This window comes from Macrobrachium nipponense, chromosome 30 (genome assembly GCF_015104395.2).
Source record: "Macrobrachium nipponense isolate FS-2020 chromosome 30, ASM1510439v2, whole genome shotgun sequence".
NCBI lineage: Eukaryota > Metazoa > Arthropoda > Malacostraca > Decapoda > Palaemonidae > Macrobrachium > Macrobrachium nipponense.
The window spans coordinates 10,103,839-10,129,472 of record NC_087218.1 but is presented as its reverse complement, the minus strand read 5'-3'; the positions used below and the strand labels follow the sequence as shown (position 1 = coordinate 10,129,472).

At 41.2% G+C, this 25,634-nt stretch overlaps 2 protein-coding genes across 4 annotated transcripts in view; one reads left to right on the top strand and one right to left on the bottom strand.

Annotated features, from left to right (window-relative positions):
- LOC135202260 (putative inorganic phosphate cotransporter) overlaps positions 1–25,634 on the top strand; it is a 71,282-nt gene that overhangs the window by 26,777 nt on the left and 18,871 nt on the right. The window lies entirely within an intron of this gene.
- LOC135202261 (WD repeat-containing protein 54-like) overlaps positions 1–25,634 on the bottom strand; it is a 60,308-nt gene that overhangs the window by 28,782 nt on the left and 5,892 nt on the right. Inside the window, exons 3-5 of the mRNA XM_064231559.1 lie at positions 22,003–22,128; positions 21,160–21,343; positions 20,041–20,260 (exon numbers count right to left, since the gene is read on the bottom strand). Of these exons, the coding sequence (XP_064087629.1) occupies positions 20,041–20,260; positions 21,160–21,343; positions 22,003–22,128 (530 nt within the window). The remainder of the gene's footprint in view (positions 1–20,040; positions 20,261–21,159; positions 21,344–22,002; positions 22,129–25,634) is intronic.

Here is a 25,634-nt window from a genome sequence, read left to right as displayed (position 1 = left end):
GATAGGCTAGGTCAGGTGGTAATGTTTTTGCTTCGCCCTCATAGTAGGGTAAAATGTTTTTGTCACAGTGTGGTCACGCCCCCATTGACAAATCATCTGGAGCGCACCAGCTACATAGGTCACGTCCTTGCTGGCACCTCCAGTGAAGCATTAACAGCATTCGGTGTCTAAACAACACCTAGATGATCTGTCACATTGTGGTCACGCTCCCCGTGACAGTTCATTAGAGCGCACCAGCTACACAGGTCACGTCCTTGCTGGCACCTCTAGGAATGCAGTACCGAAATGGAGGTCTATAATATAGGATCTAGTTGCATTGTGGTCACGCCCGTTGACAGATCCTCTAGAACTCAACAGCTTCACAGGTCACTACCTAGCTGGAGTCTCTAGTAAAGCAGATGCAGGACTTGGGTGACGGTACTCACGAAGTCAGCTATGCTAACAGTTAAGGAACCAAAATATCAATCATATATATGAAATTGTTTCCCAAAATCGAATCTGTCTCCCCCTTCCTCCAAAGGTGGGATTCAGCTATATATATATCTGGCAGGTAAGATTCATGAACAAAATGATATTGTTATGATACAATAAAGTTTGTTCATACTTACCTGGCAGATATATATAATCAAAGTGCCCACCCACCTCCCCTCAGGAGACAGTGGCACTAGAAAAATCTGACAGAAAATGGGAATGGTTCCTTACGCCCGCCTCCCAGCGGCGGGAATGGGTACTACCACCTGGCCGACCACTGCGTGTGCGGGAGTTTTGAAATTCTGTCGGACTTCGGAGAATACAGCTATATATATATCTGCCAGGTAAGTATGAACAAACTTTATTGTATCATAACAATATCATTTTGCAGCAGAAGCTCTCCTCTTTAATGCAATCTTATCAAGACCCCTTAAAAAACAGACATCCAGTAGAGCAGGACGCCAAGCGTCAAGAACTGCCAGGATGTAGTCATTGTAGCAGCCAGGCGTTGAGAAAAGTGTGCTACAACTCCTGAACGCTTCTCTTTCGACTCCGAAGCTTGCTCTCCTACCAAGCTAAGACGCAAGATGTCGCACAGGCGGCCGTCGTCATTGATAGGAGGAAAAAAGGAAGTATCGGACGATTGGATGCCTTCAGTTCATTCTCCAGCTCCTCCTGCGGTTTGGCATTCGTCTTCAGGACGTTCGCCTCTAGCCGAACAGGATGAAGAGAGTGATATTGATGTTGCGGCTTCCCCAGTCTGTCCCCAGCAGCAGGAAGATTCTCCAAATCGGTCTTCAGCCCCCTGGGTGGATCGCTGGACCGCAAATTTTCCTTACTGCAAGACTTGCAGCAGAAGCTCTCCTCATTAATGCAGTCTTATCAGCTTGCTACAAGCAAGACAGCATACGTCAAAAGCTGGGACGAAATGCTGGACGCCAGGACTTAAAACGTCAAGGTTCTCGGCACCTAGACGACAGACGTCAATATTCTGGGCAACAGGACGCCGAGCGTCAATAACCTGGATGCCAGGACGTCAGGCGTCGAGATTCTGGGTGCCAGGTGTCAAGATTCTGGACTCCAGGACGCCAGGCGTCAAGATGCTGGAAGCCAGCTGGACGCCAGGACGACAGGCGTCAAGAGGCTGGACGCCAGGACGCCAGGCATCAAGATTCTGGACTCCAGGACACCATGCGTCAAGATTCTGGAAGCCAGCTGGACGCCAGGCGTCAAGAGGCTGGACGCCAAGACGCCGAACGTCAAGTATTTGAACAGCAGGACGCCAAATGTCATGAAGTTCTACACCAGGAAGCCGAGAGTCAGGATTCTCGATGCCAGGACACTGGCAGGTGTCAAGAAGATTCTTCGGAAGCACCGACGAAGCATGACATCGCTACGTCGGTTATGGGTCGATCAGAAGAAGGGAAGGATGACCCCCCTCCCTCTCCTTTTCGCCCGATGAAAGATTTTTCTGACGAAGAGAATCAGAGAGATCTACAACCTTTGTCAGGCTTGAAAAGACTTATGAAAGTTTTTCACGGAACTTTTTCCGGAAAACTTTGTTCCAGCTGCCCCTCATTCCCCACCTTCAGAGTTCACTTGAGAGAAGGCAACTGAGAAGTCCGACTTTACAAAGATGGTGTTATCACGCTCTCCGAAGAGAGCGTTGAAAATTAGGAAAGAAGGGATGTATACGAAGAGAGACCAAGGAAAGACAGCTTTCTCATTTCCTCCAGCCAGCCCCCCAGATGCTGAAGCCTTGCCGAGGATGGGGGGCTTAGGGTTCAGCAGCTGGGCCCTGATGCCTGGTGGGAACTGCTTTCTCGCTGGGCCTTGGTGCCCAGCTTTTGATCCAACGAAATAAGTCAGCCCTTTTTCTTCTACTAAAAACATTTCATCTTTCTGCCTTCCTCCCCCTATAAGGTATGGATTCTATGATGACGACTATTGGCTTGGTTTTGGACATGATTTAGTCTATATCTTGGGATATGAAGGAGGGTGAGGATGGACGGCATGCCACCTCACCCGTAGAACTCTAGTACCTGACGTGGTCGAGCGAGGGGAAAGTTTAATGTCAAACCCTATCCTCAATGCCGGGTCTGATCTCGACGGACATTCATGACGCCTTAGCACTGGGGATAGGGTTGTATATCCAGTAATTACCCCTAGGACGACCCTAATAAAAGGGATGACCGTCCTCTAAGTGTGACTCCATGGTGGGTATGGGGAATATCTGGATGAACTATGTATTTTACGTTTGTGGGCATGGCAACCCCCCCTATTTCTGTTGACGACCCTATGCTTTCATCAAAGGACTTGTCTCGGAACCCAAACATCAATTTTCCATGGTCGGTCCCCAGGATCAGTGTAGTATCCCTGGGCCAAATGACAGAAGGACACAGTTGACGACCCAAAGCAATGCAAGTAAATATAATACAGCCAGGAAAACTAAACAAAAAGCATCTGGTTCCAGTATTGTCACACTGGAACCATTTGCCATGAAGAAAAATAATAAATATGAAATAGCTCCTGGGGTCTTTGTACCCAATTCCTTTAATAAATACCTTAATTTAAAGCTAGAAGGTGACAATATAGACATTTTTCAAGTGCATAGGGAAATCGTTAAATGTTGTGGAAGACAGCCAAAAATAACACCGCAGTTTGGAAACATGCTCCTGGTAGAAAGCATCTCCCCGGAGGAAAGTATCAAGTTGATGGGATTGTCGGGACCTTGCGGGAGTTACGGTGGAGTGTACTCCCCACTCCAGCCTAACTCCAGCAAGGGCTTGATTTATGCCTCTCAGTTGATGGCTTTCTCTGAGGAGAGACTTTTAACAGAATTAAAAGACCAGGGTGTAATAAAGGTGGACAGGATGACGAAGAAGGTTGATAATAACAGAATACCTCAGCCTACCTTAATATTAACTTTTTGACACCTTAAGACTTCCGGAATGTGTCTTTGCAGCCTGGTATAGGTTTAAGGTAAAGCAGTTCATCCCGAGACCCAGAAGGTGTTTCCATTGCCAGCATTTTGGACACACCCTACAATCATGCCGATCCAAAATTGCAAGAAAATCCTGCAGTATGTGTCAACTGTGGAGAGGATGAGCATGGAATGTGCACCAGGGAACCTAAATGTGTTTCACTGTTTGGTGAGGGACATGCATCATCGTCTCAGCAGTGTGATATATATTTACTAGAAAAAAGGAAATACAAGCCATTAGAGTAATAGAAAGAACAACATTTAAGGAAGCACGAGAGAGGGCCAAAGCAAAGATTGTAAGACCCGGTCTAAGTTTTGCTACTGTAGTAGCAAAATAAGAAATCAAAAGAAAGAGACAAATAAAACCCAAGTTAGGAGCACAAATGTAGAATCAAATAAAGAATCATTAAAGAGACAGCTAACTGAATCATTAGAGTCAATTGATGATGAGAAAGTAAAGACAAGGTTCACTAGAACCAACAAGAAAGGCCCTAGTATGGAATTGGAAAAAATTGAAGTGCCAGTTGAGATACATCCTCCACCATCTGCCTCTTTGGAGGCAAGGCCAGTGGTTGCTGGTCTGGTGCCAGCTTCTGTTGGTGCCAATTCCTCTTTGGAGGACAAACCAGCAGATGCTGGGTCCCCTGGTGCCAGTCCTCGCTGGTACTTCTGCTCATCAGAGGCAGAGCTGGCTACTGCCAGCAAATACAAACATCTCGAGGTGGTCTCTTTAGAGAACACCTCTGCTTTCTCCGTCTCGACAGAGATGGAGAGCAAAGAAACTAAAAAACCCTTCAGTGTCAAGGACACTGAAGGAAAAGATGTTGGCTCTATGAAGGCAAACTCCACCAAAGAGGCCAACAAAGCATTCCATTAAAATGCCTCCCCCTAGTAGAAAAAAGAGCTCTCCCAATCTTGTCAAAAGGAACCATAATATTGGTCCCAAACATAAATAAATTCACTTTCCATTATTCAATGGAATTGTCAGGGACTGCGAGCAAAGTATGAGGAAGTCAAGCTTTTGATCTATGAGCACTCCCCTGTAGGGTTATGTTTGCAGGAGACCATGCTAGGTGAATATACACCTTGTCCTAGGGAATATGTTCACTATAGAACTAAATTTGATTTAGAGGTGGGAAATCATGGTGGATCCCTCATCTACATCCGTCGAGATGTGCCACACTACCAAGTGAAACTAAATACTCCACTTCAAGCTGTGGCTGTAAGAATTGATTTAAGAAGGAAATATACTTTATGTTCCCTTTACATTCCACCCAATAGCCATGTCTCCCAAGAGAACTTGATATACTTGATGGAGCAACTACCAGAGCCATTTCTTCTACTTGGTGACTTCAATAGTAGACATCATTGTGGGGAGATGTAACATCAAATCAAAAAGGGAATATGATGGCATCTTTAATAGAAACTGAAGATATAGGTCTTCTTAATACTGGAGAACCTACTCATTACCACATTCAGACAGGCACCGTCTCCTGCATCGACCTTTCAATATGTAGCTCCAACTGCAGTGTTGATTTTTGTTGGAGAACAAGTGAATGACTGGCATACCAGTGACCATTCTCCAATTGTGATCGACACCAATGATGGTCCACCTATCCCGAGATCACCCCCGGTGGTGCTTGGAGAAAGCAAATTGGATGAAAATTCAAAGATTTGAGTGAGTTGGAGGGGGGATGCAAAAGATTTTCCAAGTGTAGATGATGCCATTGATCTACTCAATGGAACATTACATACTGCAGGTCTACACTCAATTCCTCGAACTAAAGGACTATTCAGGAGACGGCCAGTACCATGGTGGTCAGAAGACCTAAGGTTGTTACACCGAGCTACCAGGTCATCATTGACCAGGTGCCGTAGACATCGCACCTTGGACAATGTCATAATTTACAAAACAGTGTAGGCACGATTTCGAAAAGCCATGAAAGCTGCCAGAAGACAAAGCATGGGCCGGATATGTATCCTCTATTAACAGCAGAATACAACCAGTCTGTCGCATTTGGAAGAAAATAAGAAAAAATTCAGGGTAAATTTACACCCAGTCCTCCTCCAGTACTACTTGAATAATAATCATGTTCACTGATGCCACAGAAATTAAGTGATATGTTTCTGAACACTTTGCTCGAGTCTCTGAAAAATCAGATAGTTCCCCAGGACATCATTTTCAGAATGATGGAAGAACAACAGGTACTGACTTTTCATCAAACAAAGCTGAATCATATAATATGCCTTTTTCTGAAAGGGAATTTGGACTCTGCTTTAGCTAGGAGCAAGAACACTGCCCCTGGTCCAGATGAGATTCCTTATGAAATGTTTAAACACATTTCAAAGAACACAAAACTTTTTACAAATAAGTATTATCAATAGAATATGGGATGAAAGCAGCTACCCTAGCATATGGGAATTAGCTACCATGTTACCATTCCTTAAGCCTGGAAAAGATCCTCTCTCTGCAGCAAGTTACCGCCCCATTGCTTTAACATGTTGTTTATGTAAATTGATGGAAAAAATGGTAAATGTAAGACTGATGTTGGTATCTAGAGCACACAATATTCTAACGCCGTCTCAGTGTGGTTTTTCGAAAAATGCACTCCACCCTGGACATCTTACTGCACTCGAAGCCTCTGTCTGTGAAGCCTTTGCCTCCAAGCAACACCATGTGACAGTGTTTTTGATATAGAAAAGGCATATGACACCTGCTTGGAGACATGGGATTCTGAAGACTATGCATAATAGTGGGTCTACGAGGCAAATTACCTTTATTTGTGAAATCCTTTTTACATCGTAGGTATTTTAAAGTTAAAGTTGGCAGTACTTTATCAGAGAAAAAAGTGCCAAGAAGAAGGTCCCCGGGTTCCCCAGGGTAGTTCTCAGTGTAACACTTTTTGTTTTCTCTGGCCATAAACAGTGTTGCAGCTGTTCCAAGAGAGGTTTTAAAGACACTGTTTGTGGATGACTTGTCAATATCCTTTGCTGCCACCCGGATGACTGTAGCAGAAAGAAAGCTACAATTAACAATAAATAAAATAGTAAGTTGGGCTGAGAAACAGGGTTTTAAAAATATCTGTAAGCAAGACTACTACTGTCCACTTCTGTCGGATCAGGGGAGTGCATCCTGATCCAGACCTCTATTTGTATGGCCGTAGAATCCCATGTGTAGAACAAGCACGCTTCTTAGGCCTAGTTTTTGACAGTAGGTTGACTTGGGTCCCCCATATTAAACATATAAAAGCAAAGAGCCTAGAAGCTCTACACATCTTGAAGGTGCTTTCTCACACCAGTTGGGGAGCTGATAGAAATCTGTTACTAAAGCTTCATAAATCCCTAATCTTGTCAAAGCTGTCATATGGTTGTGAAGTTTATTCTTCAGCCTCCTCATCTAACTTGAGAATTTAGATTCGGTGCATCATTCAGGTATTCGTATAGCCACAGGAGCTTTCCGGTCGTCACCAATACCTAGTATGCTAGTTGATGCAGGAGAGATGCCCCTTGAACTCTATCGCCAGTCATCATTACTTAGGTACTGGTTTTAGAGTGCAAATGACTCCCCAAATCTCTGGCATTTGCTGTGGCAAGTAGAAATATTTTTTAACGGTTTTTATGAAAGTCATCCAAGGTATCCCACTCCTTTTAGCTATAGAATTAAAAATATTTTAGAGGATACGAATATTAAAAAATTTCCCATTATCCCTTTGTGTATCCCAGTACTCCTGTCTGGAGGTTACTGATGTGAAATTCTGCAGGTACTTCAGTGAAGCAAAGAGGGATAAATCTGATGAGGAAATGAGGTCCATATTTTTAGAGCATGTATCAGAGCATGTAGATACAAGTTTTATTATTTACTGATGGCTCTAAGTCCAATGCTGGCGTTGGATATGGGGTTTTTAGCGAATCTTTTAACCGAAGAGGTGCACTTCCTTCTGTTGCCTCAAACTTTACAGCTGAATTGTATGGCATCCTAATAGCACTGGAACATATTACAACACTCCCAGTTTGTAGCTATACAATATTTTTGTGACTCCAAAAGTGCCCTACAGTCCCTGGAAGTCTTTAATACTGATCATCCCTGGTGTTGAAGATCTTGCAGTGGATTTTTTTGCACCAAAATAGAGGCAGCATTGTTTCATTTTGTTGGGTTCCCGCCCATGTGAACATATCGGGAAACGAAGAGGCAGACAAGCTAGCCAAATCAGCAGCGCAAACTTTGGTACCGAGAAAATGCCCTGTTCCATATCGAGATACATTCTATGATATATGAAATCCATCCAGCAGTTATGGGTACTTCAGTGGACAGAGTAGGCCCCAATAAAATGAAAGAAATACTAGTCAGGCACACCCTTGGAAATATGACCTAATACCAAGGAAGTGGGAGATTGTATTGTGTAGATTACGTATTGGCCATACGCGTTTAACTCATGGCTATCTGATGGATGGGGAGAATGAGCCCTTCTGTGACGATTGCTTAGTTCCACTAACCGTTAGGCATTTGCTGGTTGAGTGTCCCAGTCTGGTGGAACTTAGGAATCGTTTTTTAGGTTATAGTAGTGGAGCAGGGGGTAATTATAGCATGGCAAAACTGTTGGGAGAAAGCGCATGTATTAATAACATTATCTCTTTTATCAAAGAAGCTGGTCTTCTCAAATATATCTGACAGCTGTGCTGTCTTAGTATATACATTTTTTTTTCTTTATAATAGTTTTACTGTTATGTGATCAATCACAATTCTTTTATCGGAATATTATTTATATTTTTATCAGAAATTTAATTTATTTTTTAAAATCAAATTTATATATCTCTCATAAAGATAAAGTTATTTTGAATGTTGTATAATATATTATAAAAGTTAAAAGATCACATTTAGTATTCGGCGTCGGTGACCCTGGTAGTTGTGACGCCAGATAACTCTCAATCATCAATCAATCAATCTCCAGCCAGATTAGCATCCAGATCTAGCATCTGGTATGATACTGAGAGGCTCTCGGTCTGGGAATTCCCACGTCTTCCCAAGGGGACTTCTTGATCTTGTGGACTCTTCTCGTCGGACGGCCATGGGAAAGACGAAGGTTTTTTGGTTACCTTTGAAATGGACCACCTCCTCAAAAAGTTTTTTTTTAGAGCTTTTCGAGGTATTTAATTTTCTTAGACTGGACTCTGTGATCTTTGGGGAAGAAAATAGAAACCTTCAAGTCTGCTGATACAGAAGAGCTTGTTCACCTGATGTCTTGTATTGACAAAGCTCTTCGAGACGGGTCGAACGAACTAGCGGCTTCTTTCTCTGCGGGATCCTGAAGTAAAGAATCCAAATGTGTTCTTTCCTTTCGAATGGGGTCACACCCATTCAAAATGCGGAAACTGCTGTTTGCATTGGACCTGTTTTATGCGCTCTTTCAGCACAAGAGTTGGTGTGAATTAGGTCCACTCTGCCTTAGCCCAAAAGGCCACGCAGGACATAATATCGAGAATCTCCGATAATTGTTTTTTTTTTACGATAATCGGGTACCTCGCTGAATGCTCGAATTCCTGGAATTTCTAGCGTTTGCAAGAAGAATTACTACTGAAGTAAAGAATATCTCTCAGTAGACGACCTCCACCCTGAATACAAAAACACATCAGTTTGGCTTGAATTTTCGTCTTGGGGTTTTTCTGTTTTTCACTTTTGAAGCTTTCCTTAAGGAAGACTTCTCCTTCACTCTCTTGGCTAGAGAAGGAAGGGTTTAGATTTCCAATCCTTATTCTCATTCCTCGAAGGGAAAAGAATTTAGGATGGAAGTCGTTGTACAGAAATCTACAAATATACGTCGTTTATTACCCTCGAGACATGATTCTGTTAAACAGTTGAATTGTCCGGGGGGTAGTCGCATACCGTAGTTTATTTCTACGGTTTGTGACCGGGAGACTAATATCCTAATAAAACTGCAACTCGGGACTGTCTACATCCCAGGAGTTACCAGTTTTCGATTTTTTTAAGATACTAATGGTATGGTCATGACAACACCACCTCAGTTTTTGTATTTACCGAAATTTATTTCGTTTAAATATAATTGCTCGAGCATAAGAGATTCCTTTTTTAACGCTCGATTATTCTAGCCGAACGCATTCCTTCAAGGAATAGATTCCTGGCAACTCAGGATAGCTAGAGAGCAAGGACTAACTGAGTAGGGTACTGCAGAAGACACCCCAGTACTAGCTGGCTCTCCGTGATGCACGCTTGTGTTATGTCTCTCTCCCCTACAATCATTGACTACCGAATTTTTTCTCTGTCCAACAATATCGGGCTTAGGTCTCTGATTAACAAGGATTCTCGCATATATGAATGACACCTTCTACATCCCCTTGGATATTGCGAGAACTTTCAACAGAGATATATTCTAGACTTTCATCTTTATGTTTACCGCACGGTAACAGAAGTCTTTACTAGTCCCTCCCACTGCATCGCATTGCGGGAATGCAGAATGTTTTTCTTCAAACATCTGAGTTTGTCTTTATAATATCTTTATTCGGAGGGGTGCAATTGTTCATTGTTCACCCCGACCCGAATTGACAGATATATACAGAAGACATAGCCTGCTCCCCGACCTTCCAGCTCTACTTCCATATGATCAGCCCTCGAGAAGTAGTACTTCCCTGTATTTTTTCATTACTGAAATCGCTCCGCTTTCATTACAACAACAACTTACAACAATGAAATAGCTGTTAGCGTTTTCAGTCCTTTGTAAGCACAGGTTCAGAATCTGAGAATCCTTCTCTCGATTCGGCTGTGAAGACGTAGGTTGCATACACTTTCCACCTTAGTCTTCAATGAAAACATAGTGTTGTTTCTTCTTCTTAGCTGAGATCACTACTATGAGAATATCTTGCCATTAAGGACCTCGGTCTCTAGAAGGCAATTGACTTTCGCCTATTGGGCACATGCCTTAAGAGAATCATCACCTCGCCGTCCAGCATCAGTGACAAAAAATAGACAATTTGTATGGTCTCTCGGCATAAACCTTTAAAAGGCAAGATCACGTGACTTTCTCGATGCTTAGACAACTTGCCTCACAACACAGTCAATTGGCAGCTGTCAGAGCGCCCGAGTCAGTTAACGGTCTACGCTGTGACTTAGTAGGTTGTTCCAAAACAATCATTCTTATCCTAATAGATTGTCCCAGTATCCATACATGGACACCCCCCATGGATGTCGCTGTCTTATTGTACTATCCATTGCCGAGAAGAGAATCTTCGCTGCATAGGATAGGAGAATAAGAGACTCTTCGCTGCAGACTTTAAAAGAAGTCGTAACGTTACAACCTCAACCATTAAGCGATACATAACCAGGTTCACAAATGTCTTCAATGACAGGACTTAAATCGTGTCTGAATATAAAGATCTCCAAGACCTTCTCAGATCCTTCGACACTACTAAGCGCAGACTACAGTCCCCTCCAGATGGAATCTGGACGTAGTCCTGAAGTTTCTTATGAGTGATAGGTTCGAACCTTTATAGGAAACATCATTTAATGACCTCACCATGAAAACTCTCTTCTTAGTTAGTCTAGCAACAGCGAAAAGAGTCAGCTAAATGCCTTCAGCAAAGCTGTAGGTTTCAGACAGGGCAATGCTATCTGCTCTCTACAGCGGGGTTTTCTAATGAAGAACGAACACCCTTCTCAGCTCTGGACCAAATAGTTCTAGATTCCAAACCTGTCGGATCTCTCAGGTAAGGAAGTAGAGAGAGTTCTTTGTCCGGTAAGGGCCCTGAGGCATTATCTGGAAAGAACGAAGCATTTACGTGACCATTCAGAGGAACTTTGGTGTTCTGTCAAAAAGCCCTCTCTGCAAATGTCAAAGAATGCGCTATCCTTTTTTTTATAAGGCATTTAATCAAGGAAGCATTTCATTTTAGTATGTAATGAAGTGGATCTCAGGCTACTGAAAAGTGAAGACTCATGAGGGTTAGGGCCGATGCAACCTCTGTAGCTTTTTAATCAGAATAGATCCCTTCAAATATCCTGGACGCAACCTTTTGGAGAAGCAAATCAGTGGTTGCGACGCACTATCTGCAAGTGCAAACAAATCTGTATGAAGACTGCTACGCGTTCGGACAGTTCGTAGCAGCTCATCCAGTAATGGGACAAGGGTCTACCCCTGAAATCCCATAACCCAATACCCTTGTTCTTACCTTGGGACTATTGGTATTTTGTGGTTGTTTGTGGAGACTGGACGCAGTCTCCCACAATCATTGATCCTTAGTCAGGTGGTCAACTTGTTCCTTGGTAGCGCCCGGAACAAGGGTATTGTACGGAGTCTAGTCACATAGAGGTTTAACCGGTTGACAGTCTCCAAGAGGTCTTCAGCCCCCTGAGTGGATCGCTGGATCTCATAAGGAAAGCAGACATAATGAATCAGGATATCATTGAAGTCAGCCTTCCTTAACAGGTACGGACCCGTAAGTTTTGTTTGTTTATTTAACTCTTATGTCAGTTCCAACGATGATAGCTGTCTCTGACCCTCCACCAAAGGTGTCAATCAGCTATATATATAACTACCAGGTGAGTTAGATGTTTGAAAATGTTATTTTCATGATAAAATAAATTTTTGAACATACTCACCTGGTAGTTATATATAATTAAATTCCCACCCTCCTCCCCTCTAGAGACTATGGGCATGGAAGATCTGAGGAATAGTTGGAACGGTTCTACGTACCTGGGTAGAGGGCGCACAGGTGGTGCACCTGACTACCCAATCGGCGATTGCCGCGAGTTTTGAATTTCTGCCGTGACGTCAGGGACGTAAGCTATATATATAACTACCAGGTGAGTATGTTCAAAAATTTATTTTATCATGAAAATAACATTTCTAGAGAGCTTTATTCCAGCTACTCCTCGTTCCCCTCCTTCAGAGTTTACGCTTGGGAAAATCGTTCTAATATGATAAACTTTACAAAGAGGGGTTTTGTCTCCCTCTTCCAAGAGAACTCTAAAGGTGATGGATAACTGGAAGCAAACGAAGAAAAAGCAAATTAAGACAGTTTTCTCGTTTTCCCCCAGCAAAGTTAGCATCCAGCTCGACTGTATAGCATGAGATGAGAGAAGCTCTTGGCCTTGGAATTCTTTCTTCGACCCAAGGGGACTTCTCGAGTATGGCGGATTCTTTTCGTCGAACAGCTATGAACAGAACCAAAGTGCTTTAGTCGACTTCAGAATTAGATCAACTCGTCAGAGAAGTGTTCAGAGCTTTCGAGTTTTAACTTTTTGGGAACGTAGAGCGTCAAGGTTTTTACACCTAGACTACAGACGACAATATTCTGAGCAACAGGACGTATGGACTCCAGGACGCCAGGCGTCAAGATTCTGGACGCCAAGACGCTAGGCGTCAAAAAAAAAACTAAAAGTCAGGAAGCCGATCGTCAGATTCTCGACGACAGAGCTCCAAAAGTCAAATTGGACTCCAGGACGCCAGGCGTCAAGAGGCTGGACGCCAAGACGCCGGACGTTCAAGTATTTGAACAGCAGGATGCCAAATGTCATGAATTATTTTTTCCTTACTTATGAGGTCATACTCATTCATTGGGCCTGTTTTATGCGCCTCTTTCAGCACAAGAGTTAGTGAATGAGGTCTCCTCTGCCTTAACCCAGAAGGCCACGCAGGACTTAATATCGAGAATTCTCGATAATTGTTTTTACGATAATCGGTAACCTCGCAGAATGCTTGAATTCCTGGGATTTCTAGCATTTGCAAGAATATCTACTACTGGAGTAAGAATATCTCTCAGTAGATTACCAACCCTGGAATACACAAGAACGAACCCGAACATCCAGTTTAGATTGAACTTTTGTCTTCGGGGTTTTTTCAATGTTTACTATTGAAGCTTTCCTTAGGGGAAGACTTCTCCTTTACTCTCTTGACTAGAGAAGGATAGGTGTAGATTTCCAATCCGTATTTTCATTTCTCGAAGGGAAAAGAATTAGGATGGAGGTCGTTTGTACAGAAGCCTACAAATATACGACGGATATTACACTTGAGACATAATTCTGTTAAGCAGTTGCATTGTCCAGGGGTCAGTCGCATACCGTAGTTAATTCTACGGTATGGGACCGAGACGACTTGGGTCTTAATAGAACTGCAACTCGGGACTGTCTATCTTCCCAGGAGTTACCAGTTTCGATTTTAGAATACTATGGTATGGTCACGACAAAAACACCTCAGTTTTTTGTATTTACTGAAATCCGTTTCGTTTAAATATAATTGCTCGAGCATAATAGATTCCTTTTTCTTTTAACGCTCGATTATTCTACCTGAACGCATTCCTTAGAGGAATGAATTACCTGGCAACTCAGGATAGCGAGTGAGCAGGAACTGATTAGACCGAGACTACAGATTCGGCAACCCAGTACCAGCTGGTTCTCCGAGACGCACTGTCTTATTATGTCTCTCTCCCCCTACAATGATTGACTACCGAACCTGTTCTCTGTACAACAATATCAGACTTACGTCTCTTTTTAACGGGGATTCTCGCATACATGTATGACATCTTCGGCATCCCCTTGGATATTGCAAGAATTTTCATCAGATATATATATTCTGGACTTTTTCATCTTGACGTTTACCGCACAGTAACAGAAGCCTTTACTACTCTCCCGCTGTATTGCATTGTGATAATGCAGAATGTCTCTTCAGACTTCTGAGTTTGTCTGCAAAATAATCTCGTATTCGATAGGGTGCAATTGTTCGTTGTTCACCCCGAATTAACAGATATATACGGAAGACATCGCCTTCTCCCCGAACTGCCAGCTTTATTTCCAATTGATCAGCCCATGAGAAGTAGAACTTCCCTGTATTTCCATTACTGGAAACCGCCCCGCTTTCATTGCAACTACAACCCCTCACCTTACAGCAATGAAATCGCTGTTAGCGTTTTCAGTTCTTTGTAAGCGGAGGCATGGAACCTTGAGAATCCTTCTCTCGATTCGACTGTAAAGACGTAGGTTGCATTCACTCTCCACCTTCGTCTTCAATGAAACAGTGTTGTTTGCTTCTTAGCTGGGATTCATCTACGAGGGGAATGTCTTGCCATAAAGGACCTCGGTCTCTAAAGGGCAATTGACTTGGCCCTATTGGGCACATGACTTAAGAGAATCATCACCTCGTAAGGGATTCACTACCTCACTGTCCAGCACCAGGGACAAACAAATAGATAATTTGTATTGTCTCTCGGCATAACCTTTTTGAAAGACAAAAAATCATGTGACTTGCTCGGATGCTTGGACTCTACGCCACCGAACGCAGTCGATAAACAGATCTCAGAGTCAGTTACGATCTATGCTGTAGACTTAGTAGGTTGTTCCAGATCAATCATTACTTCATCCTAATAGATTGTCCCAGCAACCATACCATGGACATCAGCCATGGAGTGTCGCTGTCCTATCCATTGCCGAGAAGAAGAATCTTCGCTGCAAGGGGATAGGACAATAAGAGACTCTTCGCTGCAGACTGTAAGACAAGTCGTAACATTTCGACCTCGACCATTAAGCGATACATTAACATGTTCGGAGAGGTCTTCATTGACAGGAACTTAGGCGTGTCTGAATATAAAGATCTCCAAGACCTTCATAGACCCTTCGATATGACTAAAGAAAGAGTCCCCTCCAGCATAGAATCTGGACGTAGTCCTGAAGTTTTTCATGAGTGATAGGTTCAAACCTTTACAGGAAACATCCTTTAAGGACCTCACCGTATAAAACTCTCTTCTTAGTTGGTCGAGCTACAGCGAAAAGAGTTACTGAAATCCATGCCTTCAGCAAAGCTGTACGGTTCAGACAGGTTAATGCTATCTGCTCTCTACAACTGGAATTTCTAGCGAAGAACGAACGCCCTTCTCTGCCCTGGCCCAAATCGTTCGAGATTCCAAACCTGTCGGAGCTCACAGGTAAGGAATTAGAGAGAGTTCTTTGTCAGGTAAGGGTCCTGAAGCATTACCTGAAAAGAACGAAGCAATTATGTGCCAATTCAGAGGGGCTTGAGTGTTTTGTCAGAAAGCCCTCTCTGCAAATGTCAAAGAATGCGCTTCCCTTTTTCATTAAGAACCTTATGAGGGAAGCTCATTCAGAATATAGTGAGGCGGATCTCAAACTGTTGAAGGTCAAAGCACATGAAGTTAGAACAGTGACAACATCTGTAGCTTTCAGACAGATCAGGTCTTTACAGAGTATAATGGACTCTACTTTCTGCAGAAGTAAGTCAGTGTTTGCCTCACACTATTTGAAACATGTGCAGACTCTTTATGAAGACTGTTGCACTTTGGGACCATTCGTAACAGCGGATGCAGTAGTGGGAGAAGGAGCTACCCCTACAATCCCATAACCTAATACCTTTTTCCTTCCTTGGAACTGTTGAATTTTTATGGTTGTTTGTGGAGACTGGACGCAGGCTTCCACAACCATTGATTTTCAGTCAGGTGGTCATTTTGTTCCTTGGTAGCGCCCGGAACAAAGGTATTAGATGAGGTCCTGTCACATAGAGGTTATGCACCGGTTGACAGCTCCTTGAGGTCTTCAGCCCCCTGGGGGGATCGCTGGATCTCTTAAGGAAAGCAGACATAATGAGGCACGAGATTATTAAAGTCAGCTTCCTTAAACAGGTACGAACCCATAAGTTTGTTTATTAACTCTTATGTCAATTCCAACGATGTTGGCTGTCTCTGACCCTCCACCAAAGGTGTCAATCAGCTATATATATATAACTACCAGGTAAGTTAGATGTTTAAAAATGATATTTTCATATTAAAATAAATTTTTGAACATACTTACCTGGTAGTTATATATATAATTTAATTCCCACCCTCCTCCCCTCTAGAGACTAGGGGCATGGAAGATCTGAGGAATAGTTAGAATGGTTCCAGGTATCTGGATAGAGGGTGCACAGGTGGTACACCTGACTACCCAATCAGCGATTGCCGCGAGTTTTGAATTCTGCCGTGACGTCACAGGCTTAGCTATATATATATAACTACCAGGTAAGTATGTTCAAAAATTTATTTTAATATGAAAATATCATTTTTATTAGTCCTTCTTCCCATGCACTCTTTAGCCACTCGTCTTCACTTTTCAGATATTGCCCCAGTGCTCTGTTCTCGATGTTGACGCAGTCCTCTATACTTAGTAGTCCTCTCCCTCCTTCCTTTCGTGTTATCTATAGTCTGTCCGTATTTGCTCTTGGGTGTAGTGCTTTGTGTATTGTCATATGTTTCCTGGTTTTCTGATCTATGCTGCGGAGTTCTGCCTTCGTCCATTCCACTATCCCTGCGCTGTATCTGATTACTGGCACTGCCCATGTGTTTATGGCTTTTATCATATTTCCGGCATTGAGTTTTGACTTGAGTATCGCCTTGAGTCTCTGCATTTATTCTTTCCTGATCGTGTCCTTCATCTCTTGGTGTTTTATATCCCCTCCTTCCATTATTCCCAGGTATTTGTATCCTGTCTCATATATGTGTATGATGTTGCTCCCATCTGGTAGCTTTATCCCTTCAGTTCTCGTTATTTTGCCTTTTTGTATGTTGACTAAGGCGCATTTTTCTATTCCAAACTCCATCCTGATGTCCCCAGATACAATCCTTACAGTCTGGATTAGGGTATCTATTTCCTTGATGCTCTTACCATACAGCTTGATGTCGTCCATGAACATCAGATGGTTGATTCTGTTGCCTCTTTTCTTGAGTTGGTACCCGGCATCCATCTTCTGTAGTACTTTTGTCATGGGAATCATGGCTACTACGAAGAGTAGTGGGGACAGTGAGTCGCCCTGGAAGATCCCTCTCCTGATATTAACCTCTGCTAGTCTTATTCCAGAGCTTGTAAGTATTGTATTCCAGTTGCGCATTGTATTTTTGAGGAAGCTGATGGTGTTTTCCTCTGCCCCATATATTTTCAGGCATTCTATTAGCCATGTGTGTGGTATCATGTCGAAGGCTTTCTTATAGTCTATCCATGCCATGCTTAGGTTGGTTTTCCTTCTCCTACTGTTCTTCATTATTATTATTATTATTATTATTATTATTATTATTATTATTATTATTATTATTATTATTATTATTATTGTACTTAGGAAGCAGACCCTCTCTCAAGCATACTTTATTAAAAGTAATGGCTACTTCAGCAGCGTTACACTTGTAGAGATTCTTCTCTATTTTGCGAATAGCGGCTTTTTCAGTGCTACTTAAACAGGCTAGTAGAGCGCCTATAGAGGTCATGGTAAAATACAGGGTCAAAATAGTGTATAATTTGAATTTTACAGATAAACTATGATACCATAGTCATCAAAGTCATTAACGATTTTCTCTCTCTCTCTCTCTCTCTCTCTCTCTCTCTCTCTCTCTCTCTCTCTTTCTTAAAGCGAGCTTTCGTCTGGAGCTGCCAGACATCCTCGGGCTGGGAAGCTGAGGGTGGACTGATCTTGGTGCGGTGTCCGTCCTCCTTATATCTGTGGTTGACAGCAGGGGGTCTGCCCCATGCTTGTCTCCTATTGGCTGGTGGCGGTGAGTCTTGTTTTCATTGGCTGCCTGAGCCAGGTCTCAAGCCACTTTCTTCGGGCCGATGGTTGCGTTGCAGCATATCCTGCAGCCGCCTGGACCTCCTAAGCGGCGCTGTATCATTGATGGGCGTTGAGCTACGCTGTGGGAACGTCACGGCTACTTTGATTTCCATCGGCACCACAGATATAAGGAGGACGGACACCGCACCAAGATCAGTCCACCCTCAGCTTCCCAGCCCGAGGATGTCTGGCAGCTCCAGACGAAAGCTCGCTTTAAGAAAGAGAGAGAGAGAGAGAGAGAGAGAAAATCGTTAATGACTTTGATGACTATGGTATCATAGTTTATCTGTAAAATTCAAATATATACACCTATTTGACCCTGTATTTTACCATGACCTCTATAGGCGCTCTACTAGCCTGTTTAAGTAGCACTGAAAAAGCCGCTATTCGCAAAATAGAGAAGAATCTCTACAAGTGTAACGCTGCTGAAGTAGCCATTACTTTTAATAAGTATATTATTATTATTATTATTATTTTATTATTATTATTATTATTATTATTATTATTATTATTTTTTTTTTTTTTTCTTTGCTCTATCACAGTCATCCAATTCGACTGGGTGGTATTTATAGTGTGGGGTTCCGGGTTGCATCCTGCCTCCTTAGGAGTCCATCACTTTTCTTACAATGTGCGCCGTTTCTAGGATCACACTCTTCTGCATGAGTCCTGGAGCTACTTCAGCCTCTAGTTTTTCTAGACTCCTTTTCAGGGACCTTGGGATCGTGCCTAGTGCTCATATGATTATGGGTACAATTTCCACTGGCATATCCCATATCCTTCTTATTTCTATTTTCAGATCTTGATACTTATCCATTTTTTCCCTCTCTTTCTCTTCAACTCTGGTGTCCCATGGTATTGCGACATCAATGAGTGACTCTCTCTTCTTGACTTTGTCAATCAACGTCACGTATCACCCTATCCGTTCTGATACCATAGTCCCAGAGGATCTTTGCCTGATTGTTTTCTGTCACTCCCTCAGGTTGGTGCTCGTACCACTTATTACTGCAAGATAGCTGATGTTTCTTGCACAGGCTCCAGTGGAGGGCTTTTGCCACTGAATCATGCCTCTTTTTGTACTGGTTCTGTGCAAGTGCTGCCGGGCATTCGCTTGCTATGTGGTTTATGGTTTCATTTTTCGTATTGCACTTCCTACATATGGGAGAGATGTTATTTCCGTCTATCGTTCTTTGAACATATCTGGTTCTTAGGGCCTGATCTTGTGCCGCTGTTAACATTCCTTCAGTTTCCTTCTTTAGCTCTCCCTCTGTAGCCATTGCCATGTGTCATTGCTGGCTAGTTCTTTAGTCTGTCTCACGTACTGTCCGTGCATTGGTTTGTTGTGCCAGTCCTCTGTTCTGTTTGTCATTCTCCTGTCTCTGTATATTTCTGGGTCTTCGTGTACTTTTATTAGTCCTTCTTCCCATGCACTCTTTAGCCACACGTCTTCTCTGGTTTTCAGATATTGCCCCAGTGCTCTGTTCTCGATGTTGACGCAGTCCTCTATTATTATTATTATTATTATTATTATTATTATTATTATTATTATTATTATTATTATTATTATTATTATTATTAAGTGGCATTGAGAATTTTCAAGCTGATTGACCATTCTAATGGAAAAAAAAACATTATTAACAGGATTCTTCATGGCCTTCAACTCGAACCATCTCGTTCATCATGACCTTCCATGACTTTGCTTGTCAAAAGCTATCGCAGTATTGGCAGGAACTTCTTTACTTGATATTTATTAGACTACCTAGAGGACGGAGATGGACCAGAACTAGCAATTGGGATATACACAACCTACTCCCAGTGGAACGGTTAACCCCCCTCCCCCCTCACGTTTCACACATCTTCGCGGCCAGTTTCCCTTTCAGCGCTGAATGACGACGTCATAGGTCCAAGCGCTAAGCACTGCCTAAATTCTGTCTACTATAAGTAGTAGCCCTCTGGCTCTCACGGTTACCACAAGTTAGGCGTCGTCTTAGACTCACTCACCCGTAGGAGTCAATGGAAGCCAGTCTGGAGAGCCCTGCCCCCGCCTCCCTGTCCTCGCAGATGGCGATGTTCCCCGCGTCGTCTCCGCTGACGAGCACCTTCCCGTAGGAGGCCAGGGCCGTGATGGGGCGCGAGTGCCACCTGACTCGTTCCGCCTCCTCTATGATGCCGTTGGGGCCCGCCTCCACGCTCAAGGCGACGATCTCGCCCGTGTGAACACCTGCGGGAGGAGGATGATCGTATGTTCGTCAGTGGTAACTAATTTATGAGGACAGGAGATGAGATGGATGGATGCTGATGCCACATATGCATGTGTATGTGGTGATCTGCGTATTGAAAATTATATATATATATATATATATATATATATATATATATATATATATATATATATATATATATACATATATATAATTGTTAAAAAATCCACAATTACATAATAGAAATATATTTTAATATATAATTGTGGATTTTTAACAATTTGTTTTCACGAGACTGTGAATTTCTTAACAACAACAACGGCAATAATAATAATAATAATAATAATAATAATAATAATAATAATAATAATAATAATGAATAGTAATAATTGATATAATGATTATTATATAGATATATATATATATATATATATATATATATATATATATATATATATATATATATATATATATATATATATATATATATATATATATATATATATATATATATATAAATTTACAGATATTACATAAGCTGTTTAATTACTTTTATATTCTCACGAATGAAAGAATATCAACTCACGCAGTTATGCTACGTGTGCGCGTGAACTCGCGTATTTTATATACAAATATATATATATATATATATATATATATATATATATATATATATATATATATATATATATATATATGTATAATATATATAATATATATATATATATATATTATTTTTATATATATAAATTTACAACTGTTACTTGGGCTCCTTGAGTAATGTATATAAACACAAATTCGAAAATATTGACATAAGCCCTTACTCATATTGCTTTCGTGCGCAAAAAACTAAATCTTTATTACATCTACAAGATGGGGCGAAAAACCAACGAAACTCCAGGCTACTCCTCCCACTCACCGACACAGATGAAGCCCGTGTAGAGGGCGGCAATGCCCCTGCAGAAGGAAGCGTGGGCGTCAGGACTCGGCTGCGGGAGGAGGTGGGCGCACAGCAGCACGGAGCCGTCCCACTCGTATATGAGGGCGCCCGCGTTGGTGGCTAGGACGAGAAGCGCTCTGTCGTGGACCTGCACCCAGGAGGCCTGCGGAGAGGATAATATGAAGGGTCTTCAGTTCGAGCTTTGGAATTCATTTTTCTGCCTCCGTTTCCCCAGACGCGAATTCCCGAGATGTACATGTACTAGTATATTCACATAACCCGTGCATCTGATGTCTATATTAAGGTAGTCACACTGATAATAATTATATGAAGACTTCTGCAAAACATTTTTTTTTTACAAATATTCATTGAAATGAATTAGCCAAGACAAAATTCATGCCAATCGCGTGCCTTGGGGTGCCACAAGATTGGCATGAATTTTGTCTTGGCTAATTCATTTCGACGAATATTTGTAAAAACTGTTTTGCAGAAGTCTGCATCAATGGAAAGCGATACAACATAGACGGTGCATTACATAGCATTTAATACTGGCCTAGTGGAATGTTTTTTTTTTTTACTTAGGTAGCACTAGAGAACGCGTCATCATTATTAAATCATTCCTTCAACAAACTAACATTTCTTCGTCAAAGACGACCTACCAGTCACTAACTTCGACCATCTATAAATACCATCCCATAGCACCGTATGATTTGCGTAGCCTGGTGCTTGATGGATAATTATAATTCAAATCAGTTCCTGGAGCTAAACGTAAGGTAACGCAGGTGTTCAAGCGCATGCGCGCGTGCGAGCTCGTACCAGTACCTGCATGATAGTGGCGACGATGGAAGAACTGGACCCTACATGAGCTACCACCCTCCTGGGTTCGGTGTCCGGGCTAGAGGGGCAGACGACGTTCAGCTCCCCGCTGTGGACGACGCCTGCGTACATCTGTTGAGGAAGAGGTATGGTAGATTCTCACATCAACCGTGCATCTGATGTCTAGGCCAGTACCTTACGACGCTCCTGATTGGTTGGCTGTTGATAAGACAATCACAGAGCTGGAAGTTGTGAAACTCTCAGTCTCTCTCGAGTTCACATAGGCTTGATGCATATTCCACCTCTCCTGAGGGATACTTTTGAAAGACGTATCCCTCAGGAGAGGTGGCACGTACATCCTGCCCATGTAAACTCTCTCTCTCGAGAGAGACTGAGAGTTTCCAGCCCTGTGATTGGCTTATCAACAGCCAATCAAGGAGCATCGTAAGGGACTGGCCTAGACATCAGATGCACGGTTGGATGTGATTCTACTATAGTAGTAGTGTTAGACTAAGCCAGCTTTGTACTGGCACGGGCTCTTGCTTGCTGTCCAGCCGCCCGTGATAGGAAGAGGGCAGCTGTTCCCTTCTATTTCATAGGTTGGTAGATATCTGTATGCTAGTCATTTTCTTCAGTAATTATTCAGTTTCTAATGGATATTAGGCTGTTGATCACTTCGCCTCAGAGGTATTCTCTTATTCCCTTTATTTCTCTTATTGGATGTGGTTCATGCTTTGAATTCGACTGATCTCAGTGTGTGTGTATATATATATATATATATATATATATATATATATATATATATATATATATATATATATATATATATATAAAGGTTTTTGCCACGAAGGAAAAAAATGAAAAAGCGAGATAGCCAAGTACTTTCGGTCCTGTTCGGACCCTTTACTGGGGCAAACTGATTTTACAAAGAACAACATAGTCAAAAGAAGGCTTAATATACAAACTGACACTACCAGATTAGCCATAAGGGCGATTTTCACTCTACAGAAAGGAGGAGCCGCCAGAGGCTAGCCACACCTTGAAGGATACCCGCAGTAAACAAGTGATTCTTCCAGAAAACAGTACATTTTGAAAAAAACACGGGAGCATATACAATTTAATATCATGAATATTTACACAAATTTTCCCAACAAAAATTATTATTAATGAAAAGACGAAAGAAAATATAAATATATATATATCGAGCAAGAGAAAGAGGGAGAGAGAATATCGAACCAGAGAGAGAGAGAGAGAGAGAGAGAGAGAGAGAGAGACAGAGACAGAGAGAAAGAAATAATAACTATATACATGTGGGACTAATTTATTAGTTGTTCATTTATTTTGAGGTCCTTCATAAACATCTCACAAATATATGGGTCCAAATGGTACATTCCCAGACTAAGATTTAGGTTGTTTTTATTAGTGATTTGTATAATTGCCGATTCCAGTAAATTTCTTGAAACATAATCATTAGATCTAGCAATTACCGAGGTATCACCCCAATTAATACAAAGAGATTTTTCACTCAGAGGGATAAACAGTGCATTTGAAGTCTGGGCTGTTCTAACTGAATACATATGTTGCTTTATACATACACATAAATTTTTACTTGACTGACCAACGTAAAACGAAGGGCAATCCTTACAAGGAATTTTGTAAATGATGTTGTTATTTGTTACGGGACTATTCTTAATTAGCATATCTTTAATGGTATTGTTATAAGAGAACACTACATTAACATTAAACGATTTAAATATTGATTTTATGGTTTCAAATCCACGAAAATAAGGTAAGCTAAGTACATTTTTAGGCATTTCTTTTTCATTAATAGCAACATTATAAAACTTTTTGTGAGCTTTTTGATAACATAAATCAATTAAATGAGGTGGGTAGCAGAGATCATTTCCTATCTTTTTTATGTATTCTATTTCTTGGTCCAGATATTGTGGACTTGTGATACGCAAAGCGCGTAGGAACATAGAAGAAAAATTTCAAATTTTAATATTAAGATGGTGGCCAGAATAAAAATGTACATATGTTAAATTATTTGTGGGTTTTCTATAAATACTGAATTTGCATTGGAAAGATTCTCTTTGTATTAATACATCTAGGAAAGGGATGACATTGTTATTTTCAATTTCAACAGTGAATTTTATGGATGGCACTAAATTATTCAATTTAGACAGTAAATCATTTACATCGATACCACCAGGTAAGACTACTAAGATATCATCGACATATCGGTACCACTTTAAGGGGATAAGTGTGATATTCGGGAGGTGTTGTCTCTCAAAAATTTCTATATATAAGTTTGAAAGGAGAGGTGATTAAGGGTTACCTATGGCCATACCAAATATTTGTTGGTAATATTCCCCATTAAAAATAAATCTGCAATCACAAATACATAACTTAATAAGGAAATTATGTGACTAACGGACATAGGCAATTCATGCAGTACAAGTTCATTACTTAAATATTCTAGCACAGAGTCAATAAGGACTTTTGTAAACAAAGAACATACATCAAAACTGACAAAAATATCGCTAGGGTTTAGTATAATGTTATTTAATTTTTCCACAAGATCAAGAGAATTCCGGATGTGTGAATTAGATACAGTTCCTAATTCACACATCCGGAATTCTCTTGATCTTGTTTTACGTTGGTCAGTCAAGTAAAAATTTATATGGACGTATAAAGCAACATATGTATTCAGTTAGAACAGCCCAGACTTCAAATGCACTGTTTATCCATCTGAGTGAAAAATCTCATTGTATTAATTGGGGTGATACCTCGGTAATTGCTAGATCTAATGATTATGTTTCAAGAAATTTACTGGAATCGGCAATTATACAAATCACTAATAAAAACAACCTAAATCTTAGTCTGGGAATGTACCATTTGGACCCATATATTTGTAAGATGTTTATGAAGGACCTCAAAATAAATGAACAGCTAATAAATTAGTCCCACATGTATATAGTTATTATTTCTCTCTCTCTCTCTCTCTCTCTCTCTCTCTCTCTGGTTCGATATTCTCTCTTCCTCTTTCTCTTGCTCGATATATATATATATATATTTATATTTTCTTTCGTCTTTTCATTAATAATAATTTTTGTTGGGAAAATTTGTGTAAAAATTCATGATATTAAATTGTATATGCTCCCGTGTTTTTTTCAAAATGTACTGTTTTCTGGAAGAATCACTTGTTTACTGCGGGTATCCTTCAAGGTGTGGCTAGCCTCTGGCGGCTCCTCCTTTCTGTAGAGTGAAAATCGCCCTTATGGCTAATCTGGTAGTGTCAGTTTGTATATTAAGCCTTCTTTTGACTATGTTGTTCTTTGTAAAATCAGTTTGCCTCAGTAAAGGGTCCGAATAGAACCGAAAGTACTTGGCTATCTCGCTTTTTCATTTTTTTCCTTCGTGGCAAAAAACCTTTATTTATACATAGCATCACGTTTTATATACTTCGTGATCAAGTTATTCATATATATATATATATATATATATATATATATATATATATATATATATATATATATATATATATATGTCGTAAAGCTGGAGGAAGGAATGAAAGGAGTTGACCCTTAAGAGCTTTCGTGTATTTCTCACACTTCCTCAGGGTCAAGTGATACAAA